The sequence below is a fragment of the Camelus bactrianus genome, chromosome 3, assembly GCF_048773025.1.
Source record: "Camelus bactrianus isolate YW-2024 breed Bactrian camel chromosome 3, ASM4877302v1, whole genome shotgun sequence".
Lineage (NCBI taxonomy): Eukaryota > Metazoa > Chordata > Mammalia > Artiodactyla > Camelidae > Camelus > Camelus bactrianus.
Genome location: NC_133541.1, coordinates 7,036,886 through 7,062,898, shown reverse-complemented (window position 1 = coordinate 7,062,898; position 26,013 = coordinate 7,036,886). Strand labels below are relative to the sequence as shown.

At 40.5% G+C, this 26,013-nt stretch overlaps 1 protein-coding gene across 1 annotated transcript in view; it reads right to left on the bottom strand.

Moving 5' to 3' along the window:
* The window catches only part of ADCY2 (adenylate cyclase 2), a 378,985-nt gene that overhangs the window by 64,277 nt on the left and 288,695 nt on the right, over positions 1-26,013 (bottom strand). The window contains exon 15 of the mRNA XM_074356066.1: positions 12,551-12,635. Coding sequence (XP_074212167.1) covers positions 12,551-12,635 — 85 coding nt within the window. The remainder of the gene's footprint in view (positions 1-12,550; positions 12,636-26,013) is intronic.

The following is a 26,013-nucleotide window of genomic DNA, read 5'->3' as shown; positions in this document are numbered from 1 at the left end:
ATTAATTCAATTTCTATGACAAATTAGGATACGCTTGTGTGTCCTTTAAGACAGACCTGGAATGATGTCTAAAAAAATCTGGTAAAGGGAAAATATGTCTGTTAACTAAACCACTCTGGGGAGTGTGCTGGCTCTCAGGTCACAGCTGTGACGAAGCCATTTTCATACATTTCAATGATTTATGTAGAAAACAGATCAACGTGCAGCTAATCCCAAGAACACAACCGGACGACAAAACCGTCTGGGGCCTGCACCTGCGCAGACGGCGCCCGGAGGTCCCCGCTGTGCCCGGCGTGACGGCTTTACCGCACCCTGGCCTGAGAGGGCTCCCCCCATGTGGAGAAGCTCTACTTTTTACTATAAAATTTTTGATTTTTAACTGTGTTAAAAAAAACACATAATAGCAAATGTACCCTCTTACCCATTTTTTAAGTGAGCAGCTCAGCAGTGTCAACTATACGCACAGTGCTGGGTAGCAGATCTCTATAACTTTCCATCTCGCACAACTGAAACTCCACGCCCACTCAACACGTCTCCTCGTCCGTGGCCACCACCATTCTGCTTTCTGTCTCTAAGAGTCTGACCACTCCAGGCCCGCGTGCAAGCGGAATCGCGGGGCGTTTGTTTTGTGATGGGCTTGTTTCACTTAGTGTAACGATGGCCTCCAGGGCCGTCCACGGGGGCAGCCTGCGGCAGGACTCCTTTCTTTTTCTAAGGCTGGAGAACATTCCATCCTGTGTAGAGACCACATTTTGTTTATGCGTTCATCTGCTGACGGACACTTGTGTTGCTGCCAACCATTGGCTGCTGTGAATAAGGCTGCAAGGAACAGCATCACGGTGCTGGAGAAGCCCTTCCTTTTGATACAGGACGAACTGAGGTCTTCACAGAAAGGCAGCCAGCATCCCCTCACCATTTTCTGTGGGCCAGACTCTGCTTGGTGGGAACTCATTAGGGGCTAACCTCCTCCTCAAGGCCACCTTCCCGGGTAGGAGCCACTGTGATGCTCCCTTCACCCAGGGGGTGGGAGGGCAGAAGCCGGGAGAGTCCTGAGGGGTGGGTGACGCAAGTGCGGCCTGCGTCAGGCACGCCTGCGGGTATTTCCGCGTGTTACATACGTTATCTGATACGACAGGCAGCCCCTAAGGGTTCTGCAGGGATCCAAATTTTAACCTTCATCCCAAAGAAACTGGGCACCGGAGGCTGTTTCCTGGAACCATTAGAATAAAGGTGTAATTCCAAAAAAAGAATCAGAAGGAAGAATAAATATATTATACACTTTTGACTTGCACTATTAACAGAAAGATAAAACTGCTGTGGCATCAATAAAATTCAAATAGAGAACACCCCTGAAGAGCACTCATAGATAGCCCTTTATTTCTCTACTTATTTCACATTTGCTTTCTGCTTTATTCTTAAAAATATTCTCAAGGACCTACTGGGTAGCACAGGGAACTATATTCAATTTCTTTAATAAGCTGGAATGGAAAAGAATCTGAAAAAAATTATGTATATATGTATGTATATGTATAACTGAAACACTTTGTTACATACCTGGTGCTAACACTGTCAATCAACTACATTTCAATTAAAAAATAAAATTAAAAAAATATCACTGACACAAGCATGGCAGTAAGTTAACCGCTGATATAACAATGAACTGAGATTGTGTAACTCTGGATGAGAGGGGCTTAGAAAGGTAAGGATCCCTGTGGCTGAGGGTCACACCCCGACGGCTGTGAAACTTTCTGCAAGTTAATTACCCTCTCTGGCCTCAGTTTCTTCATCTCTGAAATGAGTACCATAATACCTTTTGGGTCTTTTAGGAGACTTCAGTGAGCTATACAAGGTGCCCGGAACAGGACACAGGAGTTAGCGCTGCTTCTTCTATTTGTGAGGAAAACATACTACTTCTCAGAAGCCTAAGGACTAAACATCTATTTGCTTTGTATCTGGATGAACAAAGGACCATTTTCCCCCTTCCTTCTGCTGCAGTTGTTCTTACTCCAGTTCCTGATATAAAGAGATACAGAGTAGCTGTCTACAGCACAGCCCCCACTAGCGCAGGATCCCGGGACGGTGTTTAGGGCTCACGGCTTGGGTGGATTCTCCCGGGTCCTTCTCTGGTTTCTCCTCCGTTCTTGTCCGGGAGAATGGACCAGTGCCGCCCTGGGTTCCAGAGGCGGCCAGGAGCTGAAGGGATGGCTGGCAGCAGGGGGCGCCCTCAGCCGGGCTCTGCAGAGCATCTTCCCACCAATAGCTCTGAAGGAGCCAGATTTATGCCTCAAGCTTCTTCCCCAGAGCAGGGCTCAGATGGGGGTTGGTGGTGGCCTTAACTCTATCATCCAACAAAGTGCCGTTTAATGCTCTGAATATGCAATATCTTGCAGGGTCCTCCAGCTGGAGGAAAAGTGTTTAGCATTATTGTTTAGCGCACTGCATGGTTATTCACCATAGCCAACAGTTGCAAGCAACACAAGTGCCCATCAACAGATGAGTGGATAAACAGTATGTGGTCTCTACCTAGAATGGAATGCTTTGAATAACACTGATAGCACAGCCCGCAGGCAGATCTGCGGAGGAGAAGCCACAGCGAGTGTAAGGAGTGGAGATCCAAACAGAAGGTCGCAGCCGCCTAGCTCACGTCCCATTAGGAGGTGAGGCCTCTGCCTGGATCCTGGCAGCTGCAGACCACATTTATGTATTTGCACCCTCATTGAGTAGGGCTGGTGTTCTTATTTAAAAGAAAATTGTTAAGATCGATGCTTTTGTGTCTGTATACAGAAACTGTCCATAAAGATGATAATAGCAATTTTAAGAGCAGAAACCACAATACTACTACTTTAGGAGAATATTCAAATCCAGCTCAGATTCCACATCACAGTCAATTAGGTAAAATAGTATCTAGTTATTACACAGGCACAGTATTGAGATTATGAAATCTAAGAAATTACTGTTTGTGTTTTTAGAATACAGCATGGTGACAATATTGTCAAATACACCATCTAATAGGAATATGGCCTACTCTGCTCATAGGCTCTTGTGGGCAGACACACATGATTTTTTTCTGCTCCTGTGACACACTGGGTAAAATTACAAACTGGTGGCCTTAAAAACTACTGCCTCTTCCTGCTTCCCATACACGTGGAGGCTGTCCTGGAAAACTGTCGTGATCCTCTTCAGCCCCGCAAAGAGCAACAGCTGGAACTAGTCACTAAAGACGTGGGTTTGGCACCTGCTGGGTTCAGGACAACAGACTCAGGATGCAGTAAGTACAATTCTTTCTCCTGCTTTGTCTTCATATGTGCCTCCCAGCCCTCCCCACCCCCCGCCCCCAACCATGCAATCGTTTTTAAACCTATTATGCCAAATACTCATCATTCGCCAGGTCACAGAGGCAGGCAGCCTCCCCCATCTTTCCATCTCATCACTGAGGAGAGGCAAAGGAAATAAAACTTCTGAAATATGAAAGTTGGTAACACTGCCAGTGACAAGGAAACAGAAGAAGATGATGGAGATGTGACCCTGAACTATAACGACCTTGAGGGAGGAAGAGGAGGGAGACAAAGAAGTCAGAGGGAAGAGAAGAAACCAATGGTGGGAGAAAAGGAGAAAAAAGCCTAAGACCTTAAAACAGAAGGAAACTGGGGGAAAAATGGGGGCATTGATTCCATTTGCAGCTCTGAATACAAGTTACAACTTGGGTCTTGACATGATCATTTTCTTCAGTTTATTCTCTTTTGGGTTCAGTATTGTAATAAAGTCCCTGATGGAAAAATAAGTTTATCAGAATTTATACCATCCTAATGAAACATTTTAAATAACATCTCAAAGGCCATTTTGGCATTTATTCAGGAGATGCTATTCATATGAAAATGAGAGCATGCCTGCTCGGAGCTCAGTGTATTCATTCTGCTTGATCTTTGGTGTAATCACTGGCATCATTCCAGCCAAATCCAATTTCTCCCTGTCCTGATCATCAGTGAGGCTCACTGTATCCTATGATTGCTTCTTATTACTTACGGCGAGCTCACTGTGCACCTTCTGGAAATGCTCTTGGCTGTTAATACCACATCCATCCAGTGATGTATGCGGAGTTGGTACTAACTGTGGTGGGAGATGTAAAAGGAGAAAGAATATAAATTTATGTGAAACCCTATCATGGGGTTGGCACTGGGGACGATGAGCAGTGTGGGTGGCTAGAAAGGGTGTGGGATGAATGCTAATGCCCTTCATTCAGTACAGGCAGAAAGTTCTCCAAGCAAAAATAAGTCTTTCAGACACTGCATTTTGGATTAAAAAAAAGAAAAAAAAGAAAAAAAAGAAAAAATATCCCCATCAAAAATATTTTCCCTTCCTTCCTTTTTTTTTTTCACCTTTTGCAATGGAAACAACTGGTGGTCGCTCATTCTAAAATTCCTCATAATTTAATGTAACAATTATAAAAGCAGATTGTGTTTGCAATCTCATTAGTGTTCCTTTGAATGGTAATAAAATGAGGTACCTGAAAAAGAAGTAGATGCTTATATAAAGTGAAGTGTAATTAAATGGAAAACATCTCAGAGAGTTGTAAGCATGTCATAGTGGCTGAGGGACAAACTTTTAATATTAGAAAAACAGACCTCATCTTAAAAATCTTGCCTGAAAAGTATGGTGAAGTTTATCATATAAACATGCACTTTTGTGTATTTGTCTAAAGGAACATCTACTTTGGCATTTTAATTGGGCAAGGGCTGTCTTTTTGAATGGCAGCAACAAGCTGCAGCAATAATTGCTTGACACAATGTCACAGACACTGATGTGTGTACTTTAATTATTTATTTGTACTTGGATTTCCTGCAGACTTTTACTCCAATCAGTCATGTGTTACAAAATCAACCTGTTTCTTTTGCCCGCCTTGGGTGAGCCATATTCCTTGGTTATTCACCCACTGCATGGCACTCACAGCATTGTCCACGTTGTGTTATTTTTGCTGACATGCTTGTCTCTGGCCACATGGAGAGGTGGTTGAGGACAATGACCACCTCACACCCATCTCTGTGTTCCCAGAGGCAGCACAGTGTCCAACAAATAGTCAGAACTCAACAGATGCTTGCTCGATAAGTTCACTTTCTTAACGAAGGACCCGAAGAGGAATTCCCAGGGGGCCGAAACAAAGAAGTAGGTCACTGCTAGAGGGGCTGAAGCTATGGGATTGGTCCAGGAATGTCCAGGAACTGGACATCACCTAGGACTTAGGATTTTAATACCCACAGGGGAAAGGTGTTGCCTTGGGCTTGGAAAAAAATGGCAGCTGCGACCAAGACCCATGAATAAGACCAGAAGCTTCAGAAGGTTGTTCTCTTCATGTGGGAAAGTCTAGAAGAACTCTGTACACTAGGTGAGGGAAGTATCAATAAGCTTCCAGTGATAATTGAAACTCTAAACATGGGCATTGGTTTTGAAACCACGTTATTTGCTTCATAATGAGAATCTCAAGTTAGATGGTTTTCAGTCAGACCAAAAACCAGAGACAGTCCTTGAGGCTCTGGTAGAATCAAGAACAACACTGCTTGCAAATGATACTTTATATCACAGGGTGCAGGGTGTGTCCCAGTTGGGTGATGACCCCACAATAAACAAAAGTTATGAACTACATAAGGCAATGGACCATACAAGGAGGAATCAACAGAAATAACAGACATTAGAATCAGTATTATAAGATCTGCAAATATTATATCAATCTGAAATAGTCTATAAAATAAGATTAAATTAATAAAAGACAGATTAGAGTTCATAATGAATGACCAGTTAAGAGAAAGTAACAGGTATATTTTAAAAATGAGCCCCATAGACTCTCCAGCGATCAACATGTAGATACTGAACTTAAAACACTCAGCTCTGAGGGAAAAACAGAAGCATAGAGATAAAAAGTATAAAAGAGTTGTTGAGGCACAGAGTGTAAAATAAAAAGATTCAACATACTTGTAATGAAAGTTTGAGGAAACAGAACAGAAAGACTTGGAAAGAGGCAAAATACAAGGAAACATGGGGCAACAAGTTGGTGAACCTGGAGCAGAAGATGAGCTCTGTGGTTGAGATGATGCATTGAGTTGCAAACAGGAAAAATGAAAGTAAACCTATCCTTAAGACAAGGAATCTATTACCCAGGACAGACAAAGAGCGAGTCCTACAAAAACAATCAGAAGAAAGACATTATCTATCAAGGAACAACAATGAGACTGTAGATCTCCCCTCAGTATATTAAAATCCAGGAAAATATGGACTCAAGTTTTAAAAATGTTAGAAAAGTTATCATAAATTATTAGTCAATGAGGAAAGAAGGTTATTTTTAATACAAAAGTGGATTGGGTAGATTATGCAAAGCTCTCACGGAAAGGATTACAAAGGAATAATCTTATGGAAATATGAACACTGAGTCCTGGAGGCAAAAATGATATTCAGAAGAATGGTGAACAGACAGATTGTTAAGCAAGAAGAGTGATAATAATGAATAATAACAATGTATTGATTAAATTTAGGAATATCTAAATAACACTAATAAGGAGAATGAAAAAGGATGATCAGATTTAGAGATTTAGAGCATGGCCGCTGTATTCTTCAACAGAAAGATGGAGTTAACAATAGGCCCTGTTAGTCATGTGCATGTTACACATTTTACGTTAATTGCTAAAAGACAAGACTAGAATATATAACTGTCAAGTCACTAGCAGGAAAAAAGGAGAATAAATACACTCCATTAGTCCAAGAGAAGGTAGGAAAGGAGGAAAAATAAGTAGAAGCAAAGAACACATATGACAGACTGAAAAAAGCAAGATAAGACTAGCAATAATTATAATACACGTAAATGTATTATACCCGCCAGGTAAAAGAGAGAGACTCTCGGATCAGAGAACGTAACATACAGCTAGATGCTGTTTACAAGAGACACACCTGTACAGCAAGGGAAAACTGAACAAGATGGGAAAAGGGACACTGGGAATATAACAACCTGGCAGAGTTATATTGATATTAGAGAACACAGACTTCAAGGGAAAAACACTCCTGTGGGCAGAACGCTTTTCTATCAGCTGGTGTGTGACCTACTTCCCTTCCCCAGGACTGTCTGTGTATTTGTGCTCTCAGCTCTGCCTGGAACAAGGCTGGTGGGCTGACAGCATATTAGCTCTGCTACACAAAGCACAAGAAAACCACAGAGAGAAAAATTTCCCCTGACATTCTCTAACATTTTCATTTGCAGAATCGGGCACACGTCATCTAAAAGACATCTTATCAAGGAGGTTTCTGTGTGTGTGTTATTTATGTTATTTATGGTTACATCTCTTGTATTTGTCACAGAGAGGGAACTTTACTTTGGGCGGTTTAGAAAGTTACATTTGGCAGCGAAAATGCATTTATTACTCCTATGCTGACGACAGCTATTCTCACCTTTTCTTGCTGATGGTAATGAAAACGTTAACTTGAATCTCTTATTCTACATCTTAGTTTCTACTTAGAAAAAATGGACTGTTTTGATTATCAAATAAAAAATATATCATGAAAACACTTTGTAGGGCTCTCATATATGTGAAAACATTTTGTGAAGTGTTTCTGTTAAGAATACCTTCTAGAATATTTTAGGGCCTAAATCCACTTATAAGTTAACTTTTCCCCCCATTTTTACTGAATGTCTTTGAAGATGGAATTATACCTTGCCCAGATTCCAATTTTACATAAACTGGGCCACCAGCTGAATATATTAGAAAACGAGAGAAGAGGAGACTATGAATTAGGTTTTACGTTAGATTATCTTCACTTATTTATGTGATTTTGACCAACTGGTGCTTAGCAGTCACCCCCACCCCCAGACAACCTCAGTGCCATGATGGCCCGTAACCTCGCATGTGGAATCCCTGCCTCGTTCCGAGCACGTATCTGCCAGTGACCCTCCACACACAGCCTGGCACCCTCTGGAACCTGCCTCCCTTTAACTACTAGGGTTCTAAAGCTTGTTTCCAATGGCTCAAAACCTTACTTGCTATATACCACAGGCAAGTTCTGTAGCCTCTGAGAGCTTCTGTTTTGTTGCCTGTAGAATGAGCATCCCCTCCAAGGACTCGTGTGGATAAACGAGCCAGTGTATAGAAAATGCCTGGCAGAGCAAGTGTCATTCTTAACGTAACAGAACATTTATTACCTGTAAACTGCGATGAGGTCAGATACAGAACTAGTCATGGGATTTTGCCCATCATAAGCCATTTATGCTGATTCTGAAGGTTCTTATCCAAGGACAGGAAGCCTCTGCAGGCCTTATGGTCATCACATTCATGTTCCTGAGCTGCAGGTTCCATCTCCGTCCTCAAGAGAGGATGCTGACACCTCCTGCATCGTTTTTCACGGAGGGAGACCTTTCTTCTCAATAAGTAGAAACGGAAACTCACCGAAGTGCATGGCATCTCCAGAGTCCTGGGTCCCTCGTTCACAAAATGCGGGGCCAGAAAACGTTATCTCTTAGCTTCCTTTCGCTTCTCAGGTTTGCAGTTCTGAAATGCTAACCAGCATCTGGAGAAAGCTAAGGACCTCATGAAGGCACCGATGTGGAGGCGGCTAAAGCAGTCTGACAAGTGAGGACACAGGATGCTGGGGCAGGATGCCAGGAACTTGCCAGAATTTGGAGCAGGCATGCAGTGACTGTGAGCTGAATTCAGAGCTGCGAGCTTGGGAGAAATCAAGTCTGGGTGGGAGAGTCTCTGAGCAGTGGTGCCAGCAGGTTGCATTTGCAACCCAACCTGCCTTCCAGCGAATGATATTAATATTCAGCTCGTGTTTCAAGTGCCCGAAGGGCTACAATGAACAAAACAGGGCTGATGATTTTTTTTTGTCTAAAAGAACAGAGCTCAGAATAGGAAAAAGGAAGGCTGACCAGCAGGCACTGGGGATGCTGGTGGTGGAAAAGGCGGGCTCTTCAGAGTCGGTTTATGAAGGTTGGAAGATCATTTCCAACTGAGGATCCAGCCCGAAGCATGCCAGCGTCAAGGACCCGTGACGTGCGTGAGAAGGGATTTCAGCGCGGCAAGAAGGCGGCCGTGAACCGCCATTCACTCCTTCACACACTCAGTTGCACACAGAGCCCGTCCCCACGCCAGGGCATCTGGAGAAAGAAGGATTCACTCGTGCTCCCAGGGGACGCCTAACCCTGCCTGAGGATGAACAGGGTGCTGGGGAGACAGTGGAGGTGTTATGTGGAGCCCGGTGAGTGGCGGAAGAAAAAGGCACCTGATGGAAATGACGGGAATCCAGCAGTGCTTCTGCTTAGCGATGCTTACTGTAAACACAGTTATGCGGCAGCATCCTGCTGGACGCGCTGGGAGACAGGAAGCAAGTGTAGGAAGCAATCCTGGCCTTAAGGAACCTGCTCTGCAAGGGGAACCAGCAGTCACGTTCACCAAAAGAAAAAAGAGGGGGCCAATGAGACGCTATGCAATCAAGTGCTGAGTTACCCGGCGGATCCCAAGTCCCAGGGCGCCGGAGAAGCCCCGTCACAGGGGCCAGCGCGGTGCCGGGGGAAGACCTGACAAGCGGGCGGCCTGGGGCAGGGGGCGAGCGCTACGGGGAGAGGCACCGGGGGATGGGGGTGGGCTGCGGGTGCCCGAGGGAGAGGAGAGGCTGGGCTTCTCACGCCATCATAGTAACAAATAGATTCCGACACTTTTTCCAGAACGTGTCACCAAAGAGCGAGCTGTGTGTGTTTTTTAATCAACAGGGAAAAATTCCATTTCATCATCAGTCTTAGTTTTCGCCCATTTTTGATGTTTCTCTACCTTTTTATCAAACACAGTTGTATAACGACCAGTCAACTTTATTTCCCTGTGCTGCACTTTTGTGCAATGGGGGATAATAAAGGTAAGTATCTTAGCGGAAAGCTGTCTGTCAGGTTTACTTTTTCTTAACATCCTTGACAGAAGTATTTTAATTTCGTTCTCCTCTCAGAGAATTTAAGACGGATATTAGCGTTGATACTGCCTTTGGCATTTAAGTTTCTAGAAGGTCAACATATGTTAGTACAAGATGAGTCTAGGATATTACGTGTTCTTTCATAAACTCAGTATTTAATCCATAAATCAAATCATAATAAAACCTCATACTTCTCCATGAGCACTCTGGGATGTTTGTGATATGTGTAGCTTTTCTTTTTCTTCAATTTAAATTTACTCTTTGTAGAGTGAAACAAGTTCACATTAAATGTCACATGTAAGAACGGTAATATTTTTTAGACACAGAAGCAAGCATTTATCATTGTGATCTTTGTTCTAAACACCGTGAGAACTCATATTAAAAAAATAAAGCTAGTACTGTTGTCTCTTGTCTAAAAAAAAGGGGTTTGTCTGAAACTTTCTAAGAATAGGCACTCTAAAATGCGGAGCACTGGAAAATAATAGAGCTGCAGTTTGCTGAGAATCTGTTAGAACCCTGCCTGGTCTGTAACACTGAGTATTTCCAGTCCTCCTGAGAGGCTCTGAAGATGGTTGATCTCTAATTTCCATGTGAAGAAACTGTGGCTTGGAGAAGGCTTAACCAAAGTCTCAAAGGTGATCCATGTAGTTTTCGACTGAATTTGGAGGGCAGCATAGAAAGCACACTTAAAGCCTTCTTGCATTGGCTGCTATTGTTATGCTTGATGTAGAAATTAAAAAAAAAAAATCCTTACAGTGTGTTTTAAAGAGTGAAAAGAACCTCTTACTGGACTAAGAAGAATTCCTTCTTGAATTTTACCAGGATTTCAGCTGGACCAGATGTCAGCTGGTCACTGGGGGGAGACACAGTCACGGGTCCTACTGATTGAAGTTTAGAAAGACCAGATGTCTTCAAGTCTAGTCTTCCTGACCTCTCTGGCCAAGTACAGGCTTCTTGAAAGGAGGAGGCAAACACCAGGTCATTTGCAGCCTTGAAATATTCTCCTTGAGACATCACAGAGTTAAAAAGACTTCCTAGCATCTGGTGTGTGGGTGTCAGAGTCTTGGGAAGCCCCCGGGGAATGGGAGGGACCAGGAGCTGAGAAATGTTGGATCCTGATCACCCTGACGCACCCTCAGCAGGTCCAGGAGGGACCAAGAGCCACAGAAAATTCAACAGTCAGGTCAGATTCTACTGGGGCGGGGAGGGGAGACAGTACAGAAGAGCAAAGCATCCCACCAAGGCAGCAAAGATGCTCTGGAGACTCTCCCGAGCCTCCAGCCCTGTGTGTCTTTTCCATAGCAACTCAGACAGTGGAAGGAAAAGCCAGTTTGAAACCCTGAGTACAAGCTAGACTCCTGCCACCCCCAAGACTGGATTCCTTGCAATAGAAAATGAGATGTATGGCTACTTAGACACAATGACGTATGCTGCTTTAATCAGAACAAGGTTTGGATTTCCAGTGGAACCACAAATGATAGCTCCTACCTGCAAACCTGAAAAACGGGCTGCAGGAGCCTTTGGGGGGCCAGGAAGACAGAGAGTGGAGTCTGTGTGCTTTTCCACCCAAGGAAAATCTGAACATAGAAATCTATCAGGCTTCCTTGCCTATTCAGAACTCCTTGTATCTTAGAACTTGGCCAGGATTCTCATGGGTCAGTGGTTCCTCAGTCTTCTCTACAACCCACAAGGTCTTCAGGGGATTGTTAAGAGACTTGAGATGCCATGTGTGTACTTGCGGAAATCAGAACCACAGTCTCACTTTTGGAAGTGTTTTCAATCCAATTTGAAGCACCCAAACTATGACATAGCAAACAAAACCCACACAAGTTTGCAAAGGACAAGGCAGAGGAGGCAGAATGTCCACTGCTGAGAGGCAGAGACATATTTTGGCATCTTAACCCCTTTCGGCGAAATGATTTCACGTATCAGGTCAGATGCACCCAGAGCTTGGAATCTGGTTCAGGGTATCCTCTCCTGTTTCAAGTCATCTCCAATGATCAAAACAAAACATTGACTACCTTTCGGGGCTTCTGTCTCACTGTTGGCTTTCTCAGGATGCTCTCAGGGAGCTGGGGCCACCCCACAACACTTGCTTTAGACTCAAGAATACACTTACCAATTTAATTCTTACATCCTGAACTAGCATTTAAACCATAAGCACTTACCATAATTGGTTTAAATTAAAACACTAATAAGAGATATTTCTACATTTGCTATTTTCATATTTTCCAAAGTTTTATACCTTGAAAGCCGACATCGAAGACACATTTGGTTTCAATTTTAATTCCCTCGTACACTAAAAACTTCCTATTATACTAGTATGTGCTACTATAAATAGTCCGAAAACTTAAGAGGATCTAATAGAAAAGGTTGACAGAAACAAATAAACATAAACACGATTTTAGAGTGTGACATCCCACATTTCAAGTAACCTTCAAGTTAGTGTCTTGGATGTGCATGTACTCTGGGCTGGTGACATAAAGGGTACATGTTTCTCTACTGGGATGTGTATCTGTTGAAATGGTAAGTCAACAAGCTCCTTGTTTTAAGCAAGAAATCAGTTTTAATTCAACGAACACACTTTTCAAGGAAGTTCCATGTTTGAAGTACCTACCAAAAGCTGTCCCGCAAAGCAGACGAAAAGGATAAAGGCAAGCGAGAGGAACGCAGCTCCGAAGGAGATCCCAAGAATGGACGTTCTACCAGGAAACAAAAAGAAGAGGTTAGTGTGGGGATACTTCCCATTCTTCTGGAAAGCCATCATTCATATTTTTGGCTTAATTAGGACTTTACTAAATGAGGACTTCGATCCTCACTCATTTTGTTGAGAAACGAAAACGGAGTTAAAAACAAACCCAAGGTACGTGCATAGAAAAATGGGTCTACAGTTGTGTCTGGCCCACTTGTTACAACTCATTAAAACTGTCCTGCAAACATCAGTTCTTCATGAAATAAAAACTATCTTCTTATGGCTTGTCTCGGCAACCAGCAACCAGCACTCTCATGACCGCATTTGACTATGTCCACCGTGGTGCCCTCGTCCCTGACACCGATGCCCTCGAAGCCCTCATGCCGTTTTCACTCCTGCTCACTTAGAGACAGAGCCTTCGCTCTCCCCAGGACAATCCAACCAGATTCAACTTCCTTCAAGACTGATGCAGCTAAATGTTTACTGAGGCTCCCCAAAGATTTCCCGGCCATGACCTTTACATACCTGCACCAACCAATGAATATCCATGTGGATGATCATGTGGAAAACGTGCCCCCTAAGTTACAGACTCTGCCCCTGGCAGGTTACAGGTAGATAAAAGTGTTTGTAAGAATTGTAAGAACTGTATGCATTTCTGAGAGGCCATTTAACTAGTTAAAAAATTCAAGGCCTCTTAAACTGTCATTTAATCCAAAGGAAGATGTGTTCAGGGGTATTAAAAATGGTGAACCACAATGAATAAACAGAGATGAAATTCAAATGAAACATCCAAAGAGATCGTGTGGTATCTGAGACCACAGTGGAACCTGGTCCAGTGGGGCTGGCTAGCGATACAAGAGACAGAAGGACTGGCACTGAGATGACTCGTCGATACAGCGAATGGACGACTCAGATGCCACCAGCAACAAGCTGAAATAACCAGCGGGTGCACAGCTGCGAGTCCCGCGGGGAGGGAAACGAGGTAACCTCAGCGAACTGAGTAAACCTCCTAATCCCATCAGGAGGGGAACGGTCCACTCGGCTCACACTCAGGCACCTACCCTATCTTGAGGGATGATTACACGTCGGGCAAGATCTACAAAACCTTGACTTCAAACCGCTGTATACTTGAGCCTGACCCAATGATGTACTTAGTGGGTACTGAGTGATCTCCAGACACGACAGACGACGCTTTCAAATACCAGGCCTGATAATGACATTTGTTCACATTTTATGAGACACCTCTCTGCTTGGAGGGTGTTTATATACCAAAGACGCCTGGATTGTGGACTGATCTCCTGTGCCAGGCCCATGCTAGGCTGTAATGGCAGGAAGACCAGTAAGACGTTATCCCTGTTTTGAGCTGCTTACAGTCTCGCAGAGGTGAGGACCGTATGCCTCCTCGCCTCCCCTATCCCGAATACCCTCCTTTCTTTCAGATATCCCTCTGGTCCTCAGTCCCCGGTCAGAAGCCCCAGTCTAACCATTTCTCCAACACATACTCTCAGAGCCTCCCGCTTGCCAGGCAATGTGGCGGGAGGGGAGTGTAGGACAGGCTACAGCTCAGAGGTGTGGTGGGCTTGGGTTACTCCGGTGACCGAGGAGAGTCTCAGTGACTCATCTGAGTGACTCATTTCGTTTGCCATCTTTCTCCCGCATCTTTATAAGAGAGTTCTGATGTGTTTTCTTTGACTCTGTGCTCTCCTGGTTCCTTGCTGGTGTCAAGGTAATTCCACCTGCATAAGGCTGACTTCAGAAACATGGCATCTTTTTCTTAGGTCTGAAACTGTTTAACGAATGATCTCTTATTGAAGATTTGGTAAATCTCAGCTATAAAACCAGCCGGTGATAACGAGGGTGATGGTGATGATGGTGACAATATGATAATCTGATGATAGAATATTTACTGTGTCGAGCACTGTTGTGAAGACTTTATATGATTATGTAATCCTGGACAGCACTGATTCTTATTCATTTTCCCAAAGAGAAACTGAAGCCCAGAGAAGTTGAGAAACTTGCCCAAAGTTAGACCCCTATCAAGTGGTGCGGTTAGGATTTAAGTCCACACAACTGTGTTCCTAACCCAGGTCCTATTTTTAGTATTTTTAGGAGTAGATACGTCACATTTCTGTCATGTTTTACTGACTCTATTTTCCCATAAAATTATTCATTTTGTTTAGATTTTTGAATGTGAAATATTCTACATAATATTCCCTTGTTACTTTAAAAGTCTCCATATTTGAAGCAATTCCTTCTTACCCTCAATGTTATTTTTCCCATTTTCTCTGCTTTGGACTTTTGAAGCTTGGCATGTTTTGTTGATCTTCTCAAAGAATGAGCTTTTGGCTTATTAAGGTCTATGCTTTCTGATTGTTTTCTATATTATTGGTTTCTGATTTAACTTTTAAAAATCTCTTCCTCCCTCTTTATTTAAACTTTAATTGTTCTTTTTCTGATTGTCATTTATTGTCAATCTTTTGTGTTTTCTAATAAATGCATTTAAGGCCATAAATATTCCCATAATTACTGCTTTAGCCTATTCCTGCAGCTTTTGATTTATAGCTACTCATTGCCATTCTTTTCTAAAAAGCCTGTAATTTCAACTTCCATTTCCTTTTAACATGAGAGTAATTTCACAAGGAGATTATTTTTGGTCTGTCCTTGTCATTTCTCATTTCATTAGGTTTGATCAGAGATGGTGGTCTCCATTATTTGTACTTTCACAATTTATTTTTCTTCTGGGGTGTAATTAAATATGTTCTATTTCTATTATGTCTCATGGATTTCTGAAAATGATATATATTTTCTTTTTGCTGGAAACAAAGCATGTTCTTTAAATACATCTATTGTCAGAGCCTGATGAGTTAGTCAGATCCTCAGTGGGCTGATTTATTGGTTCAATTTGGTCTGTCAGTTTTATTGAATGTATTAACATTTCCAACTAAGACTGTGGGTCTGTCAATACATCTGAACATTTTAACAGTGTCTATTTATTTCAAAGAGATGCTGAAGTGCATAAAGATTTGTGATTGTTAACTTTTCTTGGTGACTGTACTGTAATATGTCTTTTTATTCATGCTAAGTGCCTTTCATTTGAACTCTGTATTGTGAGAAATCTGTTTTACTGTGGTTTCCTTTTTTTTCTGTTCCCTGAAATAACTATTTTTCATCCTTTATTTCCAACCTTTCTCTGTCTTTTATGTTTAGCTAGATCTTGTAAAAGTGGTACAGAAGTGGCGTTTGGTTTGCAGCCTCAATCTGTGAGCCTCTTTCCAAGAACAGGGCATTTTTATCCATTCACAATTATAAAATCTGTTCATATTTGACCAGTTCTTTCCATCTTATTTTCTTAAAATGTCTGGTAAAATTCACACAGAAATCACTTGAGTAAAAAAAAATTTTTTTTAATTTATTATTTAATTTTAAATTTATATTTAAATTTAAATTATTTAAATTTATACATTTAAAATTATTTAAAATTAAAATTATTATTTAATTTCTAAGATAGGTAAATACCCATTTACATTTTCTATTCCACTGTGTGTCAGTTTTGGTAAGTTGCTTTTTTCAATGAATTTTCCCATTTTATCTAAATTGTAAATCTTTTTGGCCCTGAGTAATTTATAACATTCCATATTTATCTTGCTAAAATCTGTAGGTTCGGTAGTAAATCCCCGTTTATTCCTTGTATTATTAGTTTGGGTGGTTAGTGATTATTACTGTTTTTTCTTTCTTGATCAGTCTTGCTACTGGTTTAGGCATTTTTCAACTTTTTCAAAGAACCAACTTTTTAGCTTTGTATTTTTCAGTATTGGTTGCTTTCTATTTTATTGACTTCTTCTTTCTTCTTTAATATTAATCCCCCTCTACTTACTGGATTTGCTTATCTTTTTTCTGGTTTCCTAAGTTAGAAACATAAAGAACTGATTTTTAATCCATTCTCCTTTTCAAATACAAGCATTTTAAAGCTATAAATTCCTCTCTAAACTACTGTTTTAGTTATATTCCACACATTGTATTGTGAGACACAAAACATTTTTCAATTTGTCTTGCGATTTTTTAAATTTGACTTGTAGGTTATTCAGACATACACAGTTTAACATTGAGATAGTTGGGAGTTATTTTTAGATATTCTATTGTTTTCAATTTCTAATTTGACGTCAGTGTAGTTTGGTATCAGACTGTAAGACTTTCATCTTTTCATATTTATTTCAATCTTTTCAAATTTGTGGAGATACTTTTATTTATTTATATTTAATACTTTTTAAAAATAACTTTTTGGGGGGGTAACTAGATTTATTTATTTATTTATTCTTTTTTTTTAATGGAGGTTCTGGGGATTGAGCACACTACCTATGACCTTACTCTCGCCCTTGAGATGATTTTATATATTAATGTATTATATCATGTCTATATATAATATATATTATATCTTGGTCAATATTCCATGTGCAGTTTAACATAACATGTATTTTACTATTGGATTTAGTGTTCTATGAATGCCAATTCACAGGAAGCTGATAATCTTGCTCAGATTTTCAATATCCTTATATATAGTAAGGGATATAAAAGATCTAATCTGATTATTGATTAGTCTAATTCTTTCTTTGTTTTTTCAAGATTTTTCCTTTCAAGTATTTTATAGCTGTGTTTTAAGTATGTTTCATTTAAAAATTTTGCATTTTCTGATGAATTGAACCTTTCATTATTTTTCAATGTCACTCTATCTCTGTTAATACTTCATGCTTTCATATCTACTTTGTCTGATATTAATATATGTACCATAGCTTCCTTATGCTTACTGTTTATATAATCTATTTTCCATCCTCTTAACTCCAACCTAACTTCCTTCTGTATTGAAAGCACATCTGTTGTAGACAGTACGTGGCTTTGTCATGCTTTTATTTGAAGTGTTTAATCCTTATACATATAATAATATGTCTGGTTTTAAACCATTTTCCATTTGTTTTCTGTTTGTCTCATGCCTTTTTGGTTCTGTCTTCCTCCTTTACTGCCATTTTCCATTAATCTAATATTTCCATAGTATTTTTTATTTCTTCCATTGATTTTTTAAGCTATACCTCTTTGTGCTTTTTAGTGATTGTTCAAGAAATAAAATAAACATTATTAATTTATCAGAAGTCACTTAGCATTAACATTGCACCACTTTAAAAATACAAAAGATCCTGACAACAATTTAACCCCACTCTCCTCCCCATCAGAATTCTTACTGTAGTTATTATTTTTGTGTTAAATAATCTGCTGTCCTTCAGAAAAATTAATACCATGTAAGTGCACACTCTCACATATTAAGCATATCCTGCTCTTCATTCTCTTGTGAGGATTCTGGTATAATTTGCTTCTGGTATAATTTCAGTTCAAATTGAAGAACTTCCATTAGCATCTCTTTTCTCGGCAAAACTAGAGGTTTGCTGGTGATGAATTCCTCTAGCTTTCTTTCATTTACAAAATACCTTTCACCTCGTAAAAAGATGAATCTTTTTACTGAATATGTCATTCAGGATGAACCATATTTATATCAGTGGTTCTGATGAGAAGTCAGTCCTCACTTTTATGCAAGGTCTTTTCCCTCTGGCTGCATTTAAGGTTAATTTTTTCTTCTTTTCCCCTTTGGCTTCAGCAGTTTGAATATAATAACACCACATGTGTTACTGACATTTATTCTTCTTGCTGTTGTTCACAGAGGTTCTTGCCTTTGGAGGCTGATGTCTTTCCACAAGTTTGGGAAAATCTGTCACTAAGCGTGCTGGTAATTTCCTGTTTGTTTTCAAACACATTTCCATCCCATCTCCTACAAACTCCGTTTTCCAGACTCTTTGCCAACTGGTTCTAAGAAGGTTGCCAACTGGTTCCCCAAGAGACGTAGCGGAGGAAGACTGGAAGGGCGGGAAGGAAGAAGCCTGGGCACTTTTCCTTGCTCTCTATTCAGCAGTCGTTTTCTGAATGGGCTGCCACTCCTGCTGTCCCTGAGGTTCCAGGTCCATGTCTGGCACGCGTTCTGCCTGCTCATGGTCCCGTGTCTGCAGGAAGGTGCAGGAGCCTGAGTTTCCGGTGACACCACATCCACCCTGTGTCATTTCAAACTTAGGGTGGTAGCAAGTTCTCCTGTTCCTCTTGGTTGCTTTCCCATCCCCTGTTCTGTTTCTCAGCTTTCCTCTCATTCGATAAACACTTTCCTTTATCAAATTTGCTTGTTGAAATGCCTGAGGACATTTCTGCTTTCTTTATAGGACTCTAATCCATCAACTCACATTTTTTCTATGTAGTATGATACCATGAGTGGTTAGATGGAATTCTAGGAATAATTAGAATCAGATACTTTTCCAACTTTCTTCCTTTTTCCTTTGATAAAGAGCAAACCATTCAGTTTTCATTAGAAGTTTTGAGAAAATACCTACATATTCCATAGGTTATGCCGTATCTGAATTTCCTTATGAATGGGTGATTATGGATTATACTGGCCTTTAACTACACAAATCTCAAGAGATGTAATGAGAATTAGCATGGGTCAATCTCCTTTCAAGTCACGTGACTTATTTTGTGAAGCTGAGTTTAAAAAAAAGATCCTTGTAATACAGTGAGTTTCACAGGCTCTTGTTTTCTGGAATGCATTTTAATTTTTGTTTTTAGGAATAATCATTCCACCATGAAGATGGTGGATATAGTCTCTGGACATTCTAGAGTTGGATCAAACAGCTATATGAGAGTCCGAGAGAAAAATAAGGGTGTTAAAATTTGACTCCCACATTTTATAATGCTCCACTGGATACAGTGAAGAGCACCTGGTGATCTTTTTTCTGGATGCATCTCATGTTCCCTACTTTGCTTTTTCTCAAATGTCAGAATCCATTAAAGGGGGACAAGGAATTGGTAAAGGAAAACAGTGATACTAATACCATTGTTTTTTGTTTTGGTGGAATGGATGACATGTGCCCTTTAAAGCAGGAATGCGCATTATCTTAAAAGTATGTTATGCCACAACTATCAGATGTGACTCAATAAGAAACAGAAAACCCAAACAGACCTATAAAAGTAAAGAGATTGAATTAGGAATTAAAAAACAAAGCAAAAATTAAAACTATTCACAAAGAAAAAGCACATTCTCAGATGGCTTCAGTGGTGAATTCTACATAACACTTAAAGAAGAATTAATGCCACTTTTTCAAAACTGCTCCAGAAAATAAATGGGATGGAACAGTTACCAACTGATTCCATGAGTCCAGTATCACCCTGATACCAATATCAGACAAGAACATCATAAGAAAACAAAACTGGACACCAATGTGTCTTACAAATATAGATACAAACACCTTTGATGAAATATTAGCAAACCAAATCTAGTCCATATAAAAAGGATTATATACTATGACCAAGTGGGATTTATCTGAGAAATGCAAGGTTGGTTTAATATCTGAAAATCAATTTATGTGATACAATGTATTAATACGATAAGGGGAAAAAACCCCACATGGTCATCTCAAAAGCTCAATAGGAAAAAGTCCAACCCCCTTTCATTATAAAAACCTTCAGCAGATGATTAAAAGGGATTTCCTTTATCCTGATAAAGGGCATCTATGAAAAACCGACAGGTAACATCACACTTAATGATGACAGACTGGATGCTTTCCTCCTAAGAGCATGAACAAGAATACTCGTGTGCTGTGGCAACTTCTATTGAATGTTACACTGCAGGTTCCAGCCAGGGAAAATGAAATAAAAGGCATTAAATGGGACAGGAAGAAGTAAATTGGTCTCTTCAAGTAGATAGTATGATCTCATATGTAGAATATGATGTCATAACTTGAGATCCAGACCCAGAGTGGCTCACTCTCCCTGCTGGGTGCCACCAGGGGCTATCCAGTGCTCCAGTCCATGACACGTTGACACTCACGTCTGTTGGATGTAACTTTCACCCCAGGGAACAAGAACTACCACGAGGCGAAGTAATGGTTGGTCTAAAGCTCTTAATTATAACCATTTACCCTTCCCGTTCTGTCAAAAGCACGTTCAGGCTCATTAAGCACACCAAGTTGTTTGTGTAATACAATCAATTTTAATTAACATTCTGGTTGCAAAGCTTTTTTTTTTTTAACATATAGGCATAATTTGATTTATATACTCTGAAAAACAAACTTGACTCTCCCTTGTCAGGAGGCAAGAAAAATTACACTTTTTACTGGTAATTTCTGACTTTGGCACTTTAATCAAGTGTATTGTTACATTATATGGCAAAGGCTGATTTGAGACAAGGTGCTTTCTCCTCTCTCTTTTTCCAGCCAGTTTGTTGCTTACAAGTGGTCCCAATGGAGACGACGAAGCACATTTGCTGACAGAAAAATCCAGCAGAGATATGCATCCTCTCTCCAAAAGTCTAAAAGTTATATTAATTATAAACCATTTCTCTGGGTAAATAATGGTGTTTTTCTCTGGAGTTCTATTTAATGTGATGACTTTCATGTGCCACCTCCCTCTGTATCCTCAGCTTCCTCCCCCAGGAATGACACAGATCAATGCTCTGTTCACATCTGTTACACAGTGTTTAACAAGGACAATGAGAACTGAGGGATGAAAACTCTTCCTTATAGTCAGCAAGAAATAATACCCACCCCCCTTTTAAGTGACAAGTGATAGAACTTCAAAATGAAGGAGAATTTGGCAAAAGAAAAAAAGAATCAAAAGGTGAAAAGGCATTTAAATATCCATCACCAGGACAGATTACAGCAGCCTTTCCCTGACACTCAGACTTAGCAGCTTTGTGATGTTCTGGCCACTTGAAGGTCCTGTGATGTGGGAAAGGGAAAAAGGGTTCCATCCGGCAGAGCAAAGAGCTTCCATTTCATAGCAGCATAAGGACAGAAGACTTGAATTTTCAGGAGGTCCACAGTCTTCTCTTTCTACACTCACTCCTTAGGTGAGCTCATCTCCTCCCACAGGTATCCTAGCTGTGTGATGATTTTTCTGAATTACGGCCCCACCCCTCACTCCCCCATGAACCACGGGGTCACACATGTGCTTCTTGCCTCTGCGAAGCCCCATGGCCTGGATGTCTAATACGCACACACACGTCTGATGCCTGGAGCTGTGCCCCTCATTTCATGCCCCTCTCCAACCTGTTCCTTCCCCAGGATTCTCCCCCTCTGTAAATGACTGCCCAATTTTTCCAGTTGCTCAGGCCAAAATCAAAAGCCAAAATTAACAAAAAAACCCCCACAGAACTTCTCTTTCTCATTCTTCATTTCCCATCCAGTAGCAAGACTTTTCTTACAGTTCTTAATAATGTATCCCAGAATTTGACCACGTTTTACACCTCCACTGCCACTCTAGTGCAAACCATCATCTTACACGGTCTTCCTATTTCCTCCCACCCTCTTCTGGAGCAGCAAGAGCAATACTTTGAAGCACCACTAGATCATGTCCTCAGCCGGGAGTAGTCCAGGGCTCCCCATCACGCTCAGCATCAAGTCCAAAGTTCCTCCAGTAGCTGTGAGGGCCAACACGCCCCACCTCCTGCAGGTTCCTATGCCCCCATCTCCACTGCCCTCCCTGAACTCACTCTGCTCCCACCACCACTCCTTCCTGGTCCTTGAACACACCTGTGGCTCCCATCATCTAGAATGTTCTTCTGCCAGATATCCACATCATTCCCATTTCAATTTACTCAGATTTCTGTTTCAATATCACTGAGTCAGTGATGTGTCTCCAACAGCCCTCATCTGAAATACCACCTCTCCTCAACTCTACAGTTCCCCACTGTTTTAATTTTTCTCAAAACTTATCACCACTAAATAACTGATATGAATTTGTTTATTACATCATTGTTGTGCCCCCAATAGAGTGTAAGTTAAATGAGAGAAAGGACTTTTGGGGGTTACTGCTGCTTTTCCAGCATCTCTAGCTATGCTTGGTATAGAAATACTACTACTCAATAAATAGATTTTGAGCGATTCCACAAATGATTGGCTGAATGCATGTATAAATTTCTCTTATTTATTTTTACTTCTATTGCAAATTCTCAGAATATACCTCTAGATGCAACATAAAAGTACACTGTCCTGTTTCATTGAGTAAAAATGTTCAGCTCCCTTTTGATTGCTGTTGTTCCTCAAATCTTACTACACCAGGGACGAGACCACTGTGCCAGGAAACTACAACAAAAATCACTTTTTATGCCTGGAGACAGTACTGGTTTTCATGAATTCCATTTTTTCCTGATATCAGAATTTTCAGAGAGGCACCCTGTCACACAGACTAAAGGCTACATATTCCAGCCTCCCTTGCAGCTAGGTTTGTGCATGTGACTAAGATCTCAGTTTTGAGTTATAAACCAAAGTGTCATGAGGCAGTTTCTGGAAGGCATCCTCAGAGATGGCAGGTATAAATGCTTTTGAACCTCTGCTTCTGGGTCTGTTCATTGATCCTGTTGCTCAGAATGTGGATGCTATCATTTTGAGAATGAGGGTGAGGACAAAAGTCTACAGAAAGTAGAGCTGTGTGCTGGAGGGACTGAGGAGCCCAAGGAATCTAAGGGACAGAGAATCACCCTACCTCTGTCTTTGATCATGGGGAAGGTGCTAAACTGCTAATGACCAGGCTACTAATTTTGAGGCTTTTTCTTACTTTCAGATGACCTGAATCCAAAGTTGAATATTGTTCATCTCAGTAAAAGCTACATGGTTCATTTATCTCAGACAGTGAAAATTATCTTCTTTTTATTTGCTTCTCTTTTCTTTCTTCCTTCTTTCCTTCCTTCCTTCCTTCCTTCCTTCCTTCCTTCCTTCCTTCCTTCCTTCCTTTTGCTTTGCTCTAAGATTCACACTCACTGCATCAAAGTATGCAGGGAGTCATTTACTCTCATGGTACCCAAACTTTGGCCCCACCAATATGGCTGCCCACCAAAGCAAACTGCCTTCACGATAGTTATTCACTATCATTTGTGTATAGAAATCCAAGTCTGCTTTCAATGGACACGAACAATTTTACCATTAAACTTTCTCCTATTTTTTTTTTCCTTTCTGAAGATGAAAACAAATTGAGTGACTCTTTTGAAATGAGTATTAAAGAATTAATAAGCATTGATTATTGACATGAGTAATTGAATGCATATTAAAGAATCTAAGTAGACGAAGTAGTTCTAAGATATTTAAGACTGTAATTTGCTAGTAATTTTCCTTAAGGAATAATTATTCTTAATTTTACTTGGGCTAATGAAACACATGATATTTAACTGAACTTTATTGGAAAAAAGTCATCTTTATTTTAGTAATTGTCATGCCTGATTTAACATAATCTACTTAGTTTGGCAGACAATATGAGGGAGACTACTAATAAAATGCAAAAAATTCATGCTTGATCATTTCTGGCCTTTGAAGGTTGCTTACATTTCTGATAAATTTATAGTACAACGCAGACAGAAGTGAAAAAAAATTCCAAAAAAAGAAGCCAACTAATAATTTAATTACATCTGTTCAAAATCTGAGACCAGATTCAAAAATTATGGGCCAAAAAGGGATGATGTAAGGCCCTCTTTCAGGGAGATACTTCCTCTTACTGGTCTTTTCAAGGTCACAAATTCCTCTATTACTAGTTATTCATTCACTTGTTCCTTTATTTATTCACTTCCTCACTCATTTAATCATTCCTCTCCTTTCTCCCCCCCAAAAACACAAGGCAGTTTACCAAAAGGAGACCAAACCAAACCAAACCATAATTCAGTATATTTAAAAACAAGTGAGGGTGTATCAGAAAAAGTGGGAAGCACCGTTATCTCAATGAAAATGCTTCATAGAATACAACAAAATTATTATTTTTAAACAGATGCACTCATAGCAAGGAAGAGCACACACCAGACATACAGAGGGTATTCAGAGCAGGAAGCTGCGAGGCGTTGATGCTAAATGGCCCGGGGGACCAGGGGCTGATACAGGCCTTAGGGTGTGACGTGTAATGTCTACAAGGTAGGTGATGGTCACAGATATTTTAATCGAAAATTAGAACTGAGCTCTTGAATACAGTCAGAAGCCATTAAGCGCTGTCCAGCCAGGAAACAGGAAACATAAAAACTACGCCCAATAGTCGAGTAATTTTCAGGGAAGCCGACTGTACGTGTAGGGTCATAAGTGGAAAAAGAGTAACCTTGGAAAACTAAGACCCCCAACCCTGACCCATATTATGGGGCTAATGAAATTCACGTGACCTGTTTAGTAAAGGAGTCTTGACCTAAGGATTTTAAAAATATATTGTGAGTTGCACTGGTGAACCACAGAGGTACCTGGCAGAGACACAGTGAAAACCACATCACAGTGATGCCTTAATGACTCAGAACATCGGAGGTTACCATGGACCAAGACCCTTGCTTTGATGAACTCACAGTAGAAGTGACAGATGACACCAAAGACACACATGCCCATGAAACAGACAACAGGCAGACTAAATAACAGGATTCACACATTTATGAACACAAATAACATAATAAAACAGGTCACACCTTCAGATAATATGTTTCAAATCTGAAAATAAAAGGGAAAAAGCAAATTCACAGGTACAATATAGAATTACAGGAAAAATTCAAATAAAAGGCTTCTTAGATATGAAAAAGTGGGTGAGGAAGCCACCAGAAGGCAACACAAAGAAGTAAAGAGGTGGGAACTTTGAGGAAAAATGACAGGACCTGGAGCACAGAATGAACAGCACAATATACAATTATTAAGAGTTTCAGAAGGAAAGAACACAGAAAAGAGAGGAGAAGCAATACATAAGGTGATACAGGCAAAGAATCACTGAGAACTAAGCAAGGATATGAATCCTCAGATTGAAAAATAATCACACCTTGTCACTTAGGGAAATAAGGACAAATACGTATCTAGAAGCCATGTACTAAAAAATCCAGCCACACCCCCCCAACCCCCCCCTCCAAAGCACACATAGAGAAAGACAGGTTGCCTGAAAAGGCATGTAATGGTGCTGACAGAAGACATTTCCTTAGCAACAACAGAAGTGAGATTCAGTGCAATAATAGCATTGCAATCCTAAGGGGAAATAAGAGTTAATCTAGAATTTTATACCCAAACTATTATTCAAGCGCCAATGCGACATAAAGCAGATAAAGATACTTCAATACAAACAAAAAATAGGAGCTATTACTACTCACAGATCATAAAGAAGAGAACTAATACATGACAGACGTCAGCAAGAACAAACTTGATGAAATAACTTTTAAAAAGCACCGATGAGCCAATAGAATGGTAAAGAATGTGGGTAACTCTAAATAAATACTGACTATAATTACCATCTGGAATTACAATCCTAAGAAACAGTTACACAGAAGAGACATAAGGATTAACTTTAGGCTTTATTAAATTAAAAATATA